At 39.3% G+C, this 11,207-nt stretch overlaps 1 protein-coding gene across 2 annotated transcripts in view; it reads right to left on the bottom strand.

Moving 5' to 3' along the window:
* Nucleotides 1-9,824, bottom strand: part of zswim8 (zinc finger, SWIM-type containing 8) — a 113,818-nt gene extending 103,994 nt beyond the window's left edge. For both annotated transcript variants that reach the window (XM_050070661.1, XM_050070660.1), the window contains exon 1: nt 7,518-9,824. In XM_050070661.1, the coding sequence (XP_049926618.1) occupies nt 7,518-7,695 (178 nt within the window). In that variant the 5' untranslated portion in view covers nt 7,696-9,824. The remainder of the gene's footprint in view (nt 1-7,517) is intronic.
* Nucleotides 9,825-11,207: the final 1,383 nt, after the last annotated feature.

Genomic DNA, 11,207 nt, shown 5'->3' with positions numbered 1-11,207 from the left:
AATTGCCAACTGCATGTGCTGTATTCATTGATGCACTTAAGAATATTCATGTTCTGTGTTTCTAAGAAAAGACCAATGGGTGTACTGCCTGTCATCTCGACTCGCGCATTATTAAAATTCACTTGACAGCTGTCACTCTGAGGTGATTTATGACCAGTCAGTCGCATCCAAAAAGCTAACGCCTACTATGTAGTCTACCGGTATGTAATCGATCAGTAGTAGAGTAAATGATTTCTCAGACTACAACATAGATCCAGACTGGTTTGACCCTTTAAATGGGCCACTGAAGTCAAACACATGTGGGTAAAGCCCTATTTTTGATTGTTTTTTTTTTTTGTCTATTTCAGACGTGTAACATCCATAACGTAAAAATGTAACATCCATAACGGCACTTTTTTGTGATTCTTTCCTTAACAGGAAAAAAAAAGTTTTCCTAAATGTGCTTTTTGGGTACCTCAAACCCTTCCCTACAAAATGATATTAAACATGTTAGTCTTTGAAAGAACAATTCACAGAGTTTTCATCATGTGTTCAGTGAGTCCGATATATTTTCCTTGTCTTTGAAAACAGGAGTTGTGCCAGATGATTTAAAAGTTGCTAAAGTTATTCCTTTGTTTAAAGCAGGTGATCCATGTTGTTTTAATAATTATAGACCCATATCAATTTTGCCATGTTTTTCAAAAATATTAGAAAAAATTGTATACAAAAGGATTCTGTTTCATCTAGATTCGAATTCAATTCTCTACAAACACCAGTATGGTTTCTGTAAAAATCATTCCACTTATATGGCTCTGCTTCACCTGGTTGATAAAATTACCTCTGCATCTGAAAATAAGGAATTTACTTGTAGTATTTTCATAGACCTTTCAAAAGCTTTTGATACAGTCAACCATGATATTTTATTGGAAAAGTTGTATAAATATGGTTTTCATGGTACTACATATAAATGGATAAAAAATTATGTCTCAAATAGAAGACAGTTTGTTTGTGTTAAAGGTTGCTATTCCAACAAAGCCAATCTTCTCTGTGGGGTTCCACAGGGGTCCATTCTTGGACCATTGTTATTCCTTATTTATATTAATGATTTATCAAATGTTTCAAATAGTCTTTCTCCAATAATGTTTGCAGATGACACAAACCTAGTTCTCTCTCATTCAAATTTCAATTCAATGATTAACGATGTTAATATTGGCTTAGCTGCTTATGCTACATGGTTCAGATTAAATAAACTATCTTTGAATATAAAAAAGTCCAACTTTATGATTTTCAGTGGCAAAAAATCATATCCTAAGGAGTTATCTAAAATTAAAACTGAGTCTGTTGAGTTGTCCCAGGTGTTAACCACAAGATTCTTGGGAATTATTGTTGATGAGAAATTGAATTGGAGAGAACAAACTGACTGGGTCACCAGAAAAATAAATAAATCTATTGGTATAATAAGGCGCGTTAGTCATCTGGTTACAACAAGCTGTCTCCTTAATCTTTATTACAGTTTAATTTATCCCTATCTTTCATATTGTAATATAGTTTGGGCTACTACTACTACTACTACTACTCTCCACAAAATTTTGGTTCTCCAGAAACGTTTTGTTAGGATTGCAACTCGATCACAGTCTCACATCTCATCTGCTCCTCTGTTTCAGAAACTCCAGATTCTTACTGTTTATGATATTAATATTTTTCAAATATGTGTTTCTGTTTATAAAATTCAGTTAAGGGAAGGGAATATTCCTGAGCAGTTTAAGACTTACTTTAAATCAAATTCACAGATTCACTCTTACTCAACCCGCCACTCCTCAGATCTTCATCCCCCTAAATTTCTCACTCATAGAGGTCAATTTTCGATAAGATTTAGGGGCACTAAAATATGTAATGGTTTTTTCCACCTGGTAAAAAAATCTTCCTCTTTAAAATGTTACAAAAGATGTTTAAAAGACCATTTAACTGCTGTATTGTAACTATTTTCCCTAATGTATTATTGTTCATGTATCTGGGTCTTATTTTACTTTATTTATTTCATTTGTTTGTTTTTGTGTCACTCACATGTACCATTATTGTTTGCTCATGAGTCCATTCAAAACATTCATATACACACACACATCACACATTCACATTCATATGTATTTATTTAGATTTTTATTATTTTTATGACTATATATATTTTGTATATTTAGTTTGCCATCATCATTTTTTGTATGTTAATTTTGTGCTCTACATAACATTGTGAAATTTTAAAATTTAGGCAGAGGCTTCAAATAAGCCTACTGGGTTTTTCGCCTCTTCCTGCACCATGTACTATTTATCTGTTATTCTTGTGTATTTTTAAACTGTGCAAAAAAAACTAAACTAAACTAAACTAAACTAAAACTAAGGATGAACTGGTATACCGCCCGGCACTAGTTCACAGTTTTAACCTTTTTCTTTGCTTTTTTTAAGATGTGGGTTGAAAAAACAGAACTGATTCCACCTCACATTGTCACATCATCCATCGGCATCATCCATCAAACTGTGGAGCATGCACAGAGGGCCTCGGCCAGTTTAGCTCTGATTGACTACAGGCAGGAGTAATGGGACTCCCAATCACATTAGCTGGGTGTGTTAAGTGCAACACATACCGCCGCCATACGCCGTGCGTCAAAACGCCCGCCTCCATTATATTCTATGAACAAACCCACACCGGCGCCAGTGTTCTGACGATTTCTGCTGCTTTGTCGAAAATTGCTACCGCTGCATAAACCGATGGGTCTGTCTATCGATTCACACTACTCTATCAAAAAATGCTACTTTATGGTTTTCTATCTTTATATACAATAAAGGCATAAAATAAGTGTTTTCTTTTCTCATTTGTCTAATGTACAAAAAGTGTCATGAAATTAATATTTCATGGTAGTGTATTTTGATGGATGAAATACTTGGCATCAAATAATGCTCCCACTAATCAATGCATTCATGTAAGACTACTAATTACCTCACTGCCACTGTAGGATTAATGGCAGCATATTTAGACATACCATTTTAACATTTTTAATCAATATTTCAGGGGTAGCATATTTTGATAGTCCAATACCACCCTATCAAATAATGCTCCCACTACTCAATGCATTCATGTAAAACTACGAATCACCTCACTGCTACTGTAGGATTAATGGCAGCATATTACATGCTAACTTAACTTCTTAAATAGGCCAAAAGCGCAAAGAAAATGGATTTTGAGGATGTTACTCACCGTTAACAACAGTGTGGACTGACGAGTAGCAAAAATTTATGGGCGTGGAAACGAAACTTGGAAAATCGGCTCTGCGCATGCGCAGAACCACAAAGCAGCACTTCTCGACAGGTAGGGGAAATCGACAGAACACCGGCCGACCGGCCGACACGCCGCACCGCTCTGCTTCAGCCCACTGCTCTATTTCCAGCTCGGCCGGCGCTGCAAGAAAAGCCTTTCATGTCTCGGCTGCCGTAGTTTCATTTGCAGCTTTTCAAAGGGGTATCTGGATGCTTAACGTTTTTCAAATTTTTAATAAGACGATTTTGATAAGAAACTCACCCGTGAAAGCCAAGTTGTTGTTGCCTCAAAGTTTTTCCTCTTCTTCTTCCGTTACTAGCAGTTGTCAACCATTGGCAACTAGTGTAGGTACAGCCACCTAGCGGGCTGGGGTGGGAAATACACTTTAGTGTCGACGGTGCTTCGGTGCGCCGCTGCCAATGTGTGTTGGGGGGCGGCACTTGACGGCCACAGCGCCGCGCCGGCGGCACTGTGTGTTGCACTTTAGTCCGACTAACTTGTATACCTGTATTTCAAAAAGTTCTGTTTTAGTCTAACTACCACAATGAATTGGGGATGCAAATTATAGATTAATTCATTAATCGATAGTTTTTTCATCTTATCGATCGATGATCGATTAATTGATAAGCGGCGATTTTCCTGAGAAGCTGAATTTCCGTCTGAATCAATAGGCTCTATCTACATAAAAAGCTATATCTTCCTTATGATATACACAAAAAATGCAAATCATATTCCTTAATCAAAGATTTATTTTGGGATATATTTGGGATACACTTGAGGGCAGGCAATAGCATTTTGGTAGCATATCAAAGATATTCTGAACAGTAAATATCAAAATATTATGCAGGCTACTTAACATGAAAATAAATTGGGCATTCTCTCATCTGTGACATGGGAAACATTAAGTAAGGGAGTTATTTTTCAACTGTCACAGGCTCACTATACATTATCCCACTTAGAACATGGCTTACTACTAAAACATTCAGTGATGTGACACAAAATAATGATTAAAGCACGTTTTATTGATTCAAAATTAGCAAAAAGAAATGTGTCTGTACATGGCAACGGCAGCCTAATGATAATATTGAATTCACCCTTCGCTAAGGCCCGACCCCTTAGTTACTGTTGCTAAGTCTGACAAACTTTCGGTTTCGGAGCTAGACTGGCATGGCGCTCCCACTGTCGCTAACTGCACTCCATGGACTCTCAAATTTCTACAACATGCATTTGAAGGATATATTCAGGATATCAGACTGACACAGCAACGAAATCAAGGTAACACAGTGTGTGCAGATGAACAGTGTTTAGCGTCACCCCCGTGCCGTTCCCAGCACAGACACACAGCTGGTTGAATATCAGCAAAGTTTCCCTGCTTCCCTTCACTGGTTCCTGTACAGCACAGACGGCCTTTTTTCACTGTTACAATCATTAAAACGAAATTGTGGAATTGTTGTAGTTTAAAATACTACCACATATTGTGCATTTGGCGTCTTTGTCGTCATTAACCAACTTAAAATGACTCCACACTGCACTACGTCTTGTCCGCTTCATCATGCCGCTTCGTGATTATGTTGTTCTCGTCAGAGCCCTGCTTCTCGTGTGTTCTCGCGTGTGCATCAAGTACGTCTGGCGTCAAGAGCGCCCTCATGTGGACTGGAGAGGAATTACGGGTTTAAAAACGCAATTAATTGCAATTAATTTATTTTAATCGAGTAATTTCTTACCAACAATTAATCGATAATCGATTAATTGTTTGCATCCCTACAATGAATCAATATCTCTAATGTCATGGAAACATACTGACAGAGATGCCGATTTGCACTGGACTAATTTTATCACATAACCTATGAATTTGCCCAAAAAAACGTAGGAACGCTGCGGTGGATTTTTTACTTAAAAAGTTGTGGACATTGCAGATTTGCACGGGATTAAGATCACAGAAGACACCAGTAATTATCACAAAGTACAAGAGGTCCGTAGGAAATACTAGCTTTGTGTGAGTAGGGCTAAAGATGGAGCTGCTTTGAGCATTTGGCACTATTGTTGTTAAAATACTATTGTGTCTACAAAACAAACTCTATTATTACTCTTTGTTATATAACAACTGAAGGCAAGCCATTCACAGCACACATCACGTTTTGGAAGCTCTTGGATATTAAAAATCATGTAGTGAGCATAGACAAAGCATAATTTGGAGAAGCGTTAACAAGACAAATTTCCATCTTTGAAAATTGTGAGAGGTTTAATTCAGTTTGTTATTCTGACTGAGTTCTTCTTCTGAAAATTAAGAGTAAACAGCCATATGCACTGTAAAAGCAACTAGATTCATTGACATGCACCAGTTGCTCTTCCCCTAGCACACAGCTTTCTGCCTGTTGACAGGTTAAGTAAACAAGAACATGGAGAACTCACTGCAAAATAAACTGAGCATGAGGTTGCTGTGAAGCATGAGCATGTCCAACACACAGACAGGCTGTAGGCTGTAGGCTGACTGACTGACTGACTGACTGACTGACTGACCGACCGGTCAGGAAACACATCTACTGTACCTGTAACCACATAATGATCAAAATTAACAGTACAAGTGCTCTTCCAAAACGCTTTCAGACTGTGACTCGAGAGGTGTTTTGCTGACTAATTTGTTAAAAAAAAAACTGCCCCTGTGCTTTTGCTTAAATCTTAAAAAGTTCTGCTTTGAAATTAGTTATATTACATGCAGTGCCAAGGCTTCAGACATGTGTCTTGAATTCCAGTTTTCTGTGAGGTACGGATCAGGGCTGGTCTTGTGACATCACTGATGATGCCCACAGCCATTGACCAGCTGACAAATTGTTGTTTCTAACTAAAAGCAAATCAAATCTTGCCTCTACATCATTTTCCTAGTTACACAAGCATTCATTGTCCTCTGTCTGATTGAACTGTCACTTTCTAGTTTTAGAACACTAATATTTCCCCTCCTGCCATTATTGTATTATGATACAGCTATTTACCAAAGGACTGACACACATTTGATGCATTACTTTTTCGTTTTACAATTGACAGTCATTATTCCCAAGTCTTTAGTGGCACAAGCTACAGTATTTCACAGATCACATGGTTGAGATCATCTGTAATATTTATCTGCCTGTTTTACCCTCTTTGACAACAAAGTAGTTTCGTGTGTGCTGTCCCCCAAAATGATCCCCTTCTGCAAACCAATTTGCTGGAAAGCTTCAATGCTTCATGAAACTTCATCTGACATCACTATTTAAAAAATATGCAAAGCAATAAATGAACAAAGCCAAGAGGTGCAGATGAAGTGCTGGACCTAGTTTTTTACTGAGCTGGAATAATATTAGCTACAGCCACAGTGATTGGAATATTACCACACTGACCAGTCAGTTCCTCTGATGCATCACATCAATTGTTCTCTGTACTGGTTTATATAAAATAAGTGTGTTGTACAGTGGCGTAAGGTGGTTAGGACGGGCTCCAGTGCACACTGTTGTGATGGGCCCAAATGCACACTAGTTACTAGTTATAGGCGCACACACACACTACTGGCAACTATACAAAATCTAAAGGAATATAATTTAAGGAGCTTTGCGACTTTTCCCTCCTGTTTGTTTCTCTCTTGTCCTTTCTTACTACCGCTTTTCTGTTTAAAAGGCATTACTGCTTGCTGGGTTTGCAGATATGCTCAGCTTGCCTAAACTAATTTACGATATCATATCGTCTTGTCACATGATAAAATAGAGACTTGACATTAGTCGACATCAACATATGTTACCCAACAATCACCACTGCATATCTGTATATGACAAAAATATCAAGAGATAAAGAAATTATTCATACATATATATATATATATATATATATATATATATATATATATATATATATATAGAATGTCACTGACTATTTTATCCAATCTATATACACCTGTGTGTGTGTGTGTGTGTGTGTGTGTGTGTACGGGTGTGTGTGGGTAGATTGTAGTCAAATGTTTATGTTTGCCTTGTTCAACTTTGCTGTTCTTGTGTTTAACTGTTATGCGAGCAACAGTCAAATTCAAATTCCTTATGTCAAATTCTTCGTATATGTCCACATACTTGACCAATAAAACTGATTCTGATCATGATTAACACCAGTAAAGCCTATCATACTCATTATGGAAATTCATTAGTATTAATAATAAAAGTATTCAAAATGAATAGAAATGTATGTGTGTAGAAGTATGTCCTTCTCCAACCTTTAATCTTGACCGTAGGGGAGTTGGGTCCAGCGGACTGCTTCCTCCATCCCCTCCAGTTCTGACAGAGGCTCTCGGCCTCTGAAATGAAGGAGCACAGAGAGTCTTCCTCGAACCGGTCCGAGTCTTCGAAGGAGAACCTCTCCCCATCCTCCCACTCGGCGAACATTAGTTCCATTACATCCACTTTTTAAATGCCTTAAAGTCCAGGGGACTGCAACTTGGGGCCACGGCCTTTCTACAGTCTAAAAATCAAGGGGAAACTCTGCGGACAGAGTCCAACACTCGGGGAGAATCAAGACTCAAGACTGGGGGAGGGGAGGCCACTAGTAACCAAAACACAGCTGAGAGGCTTACCGCTGGGCCCTCACATACAGCTACATAATACTAGCAGACAATGCGGTGGGCTCCTTTAAATAGCCTGTTGCAACATATATATACACGGAAAAACTACAATTAAAAAGTATCTTTACGTCGCTTCTCCCATATTTAGAGCTGGTCACTCAGGCTATATATTCAAATTAAACTATCAGTCATTTAGATCGATGAAATAATTCACTCCATGCTGCCTGGCTGAAAGTTGGCTCTCTTTTAACAGAAGGCCCTGTCTCTATTTGAGTGTACTATTGTCGACTGCTGCCGCTGAGAGGACAAACGAGCCAAAAGTATCGTTACTGTCTAGCAGAACTAGGAGTTTTCAATGCAAAGCTGAAAATGCAAAGCCCAATATGAGGCTAAATACAATAATACGCCATATGGAGTTACAACAACGCTGGCAAGAGGCTCGCAATGTGATATAATCTTTAAGAAGTCATCAAGTTGTTTTCCTTCATCCCGGCGTCCTCGTCTTTTCTGCCAATCAACTGGACTACAATGGATATCTGAGCCATCAATTGTAACGTTAACTGTTACAACAGTCCCGAAAGTGCTCGATCACTTTCATGGCAAAATATTTTAAACGAGTCGATGTCCAAAAACATACGTTACGTTAGCGTTGGTATTGCCAAGTGTCTTACTTGTTCTGTATTTAGTGTGCTAGTTAAATGTAGTCATGTTGGATTGCTAATGCAAGTAACATTTAGCAACGTTAGCTGAAAGGCTAATTACGCAAATAACTACATAGTGAGATAACACAAACAGCTGTCATCTGCTGCCGACGACTATATTGAGGTTAAATTTGGTTTTGAACTCAACGACAGGTTTGTTCAGGTCTGATTACCTTCGTTCTGTTTCGGTACAACTACCTTTCATTAGCTAACGTTATATGTATTAGCACTAGCAAGCTAACCCCGAAACGGCTAACTTCAGCTAGCTTGAATAACTTAGCTGTTTGTTTACATTTACTGTTGATGATTTACATTTATCGTTCTGTAAGGACTAACGTTACATGCTTATTTCGATCGCACCTTTTCAGGACTTTTGCATTTTCCTACGTTACATACGGTTCACATCTCGAAAATACCCCCCCCCCCCCCCCTCCTAGCTCAATGTTTTCCTTTCTTTGTATTAGTTTAAGAGCCTCCTCTCTCGGTAAGGCTGGTATATTCCTCAGTCAGCTCTGGTGCAGAAACCCCGGTGAGTCCTTAAGATAAGTTAGGGTTCCTCCCGACTGACACCGGTTGTGCTGGCGTCTTATAATCGTCTCTGCCTCCAAATGACAACGGGATTCCCAGATGATTTCTCGTATCCCTCTCGTCCAGGCTCTGTTAGTGTGGATCAGTCTGCCTGCCGGGGGAAGATGGCTCACCTCTCTAGCAGCTCCTCCACCATCAGCTGATCACAGCTTCCGGCTGCCAACTCTACACAGGCAGTAGCTCAATACGAATGGGAAAGAGTGCCGTCAGGTGAGGTGTCAACAAATCGAATATACTCAAGTATAGTGCCATGTAGAGCTCACTGACAGTTGAAATATGATACCGGGCGTTTAGATTCTTGACTCTTCATTACTCCATAAATAACTCGTAATCCCCGAATGTGACCTCAACAGCCTCTGGCCACTTTACCAGGGGCACACTGCATGAACGTGTCCTGTTGTTGTAATTATGGTGAGTATGGACCATAGTTATTTCAGCAGTGGTGAAAGAACTTTGTAAATCCTTAACTAAATTAAAAGTAGCAATACCATACTGTAATCAGTAGGGGCAAGCGGAGATATTAGGTTCGTTCCAGATGAGCCAGTCCTGCGCAGATTCGATCACCGGCGATCGGCGCACAATGCATGCCGGTTAGTTTTGTGTCCGACTTCAGCCCGATTTGCTCTGACGTATTACAAAAGTGGACGGCGATAAAACCGCGAGAGCGAGGCGGCCGCAGTTTTTAGAGCCAGGCGCTGCAGTTGGGCCCAATTCCAATCCGGCCCCTAAAGACTCAAGCCCGGAACCCTCACTGACTTAACTGACGTCAGCTGTAAGTGATTGAGTGTGAGAGTCTGAAAGGGCTCCAGATGCTACAAATAGGAATGGGACAGCACTTATCCCCCTCTCTACAAAATGTTGTTAATATTGCCGGCTCTGGGCGTGATCATTTATCGGTTATTGTCAGCATGTATTCCACACACAAAGAATATATATCTATATATCTGATTTTGATAGATAGATCTATATATCGATAGATAGATAGATAGATAGATAGATAGATAGATAGATAGATAGATAGATAGATAGATATTCTTTGTGTGTGGAATATAACCACTGGTATTCCTCTGACTTCATGTGTGTTTATGTACCATCTTAAATCCTTGTTAATGTAATGTTTCATTGTTTATCTATCTGTTTTTTCGCTCTCCTTCCATAACGTTACCATTTGCATATCTGCCGACCGTGTTTTCGTTTTTGTTTTTTTTTATAACACTTCCGGTGTTCCGAGGGCAGCCCCTGTATTTGACGTCACAACGCTATGAACTGTGGGTAATTTCCTTACCGTAAGTCCGAATCGATGCTGTCCTACGGTAAGGGGGCATAAATGTTGTTGTAAACTACTGTTATTACCTGCATCTCTCTCTCTGTTTCTCTCCCTGTCTGTCTCTCTCTCTCTCTCTCTCTCCCTCTCTCTCTCTCTCTCTCTCTCTGTCTCATTGTGTCATGCGGATTACTGTTAATTTATTATGCTGATCTGTTCTGTACGACATCTATTGCACGTCTGTCCGTCCTGGAAGAGGGATCCCTCCTCAGTTGCTCTTCCTGAGGTTTCTACCGTTTTTTTCCCCCGTTAAAGGGTTTTTTTGGGGGGAGTTTTTCCTTATCCGCTGTGAGGGTCCAAAGGACAGAGGGATGTCGTATGCTGTAAAGCCCTGTGAGGCAAATTGTGATTTGTGATATTGGGCTTTATAAATAAAATTGAATTGAATTGAATTGAATTGAATTGAATAAAGGGCTCACTCACTGACTTGACGATTTGACAATGGGACAGCCCTCACACACTCACACACTTCACATGAACGCGCCTCTAAGTCAGTGAGTCTGTAAGGGCTCTGGAATTGGGCCTTGCTCTCCACCGACTGCACCGCCTGGCTCTCACCTGATCTAACAGCTGATTGGTTAAGATGTCAACTCAACAATATGACGTTTTAGATAAACTACTCATTTTTGTTAAATTTTAGAGATTAAGATTGTATTTGTCTGACCTGAAGGTTTATTCTGTAAACAGAAAACATGTTGTGTGACTGATGATGAAGTTTAGTTGTCAGAGACT

This window comes from Epinephelus moara, chromosome 19 (genome assembly GCF_006386435.1).
Source record: "Epinephelus moara isolate mb chromosome 19, YSFRI_EMoa_1.0, whole genome shotgun sequence".
NCBI classification, from domain to species: domain Eukaryota; kingdom Metazoa; phylum Chordata; class Actinopteri; order Perciformes; family Serranidae; genus Epinephelus; species Epinephelus moara.
The sequence above is the reverse complement of the archived record's forward strand: the minus strand, read 5'-3'. Positions and strand labels throughout refer to the sequence as shown.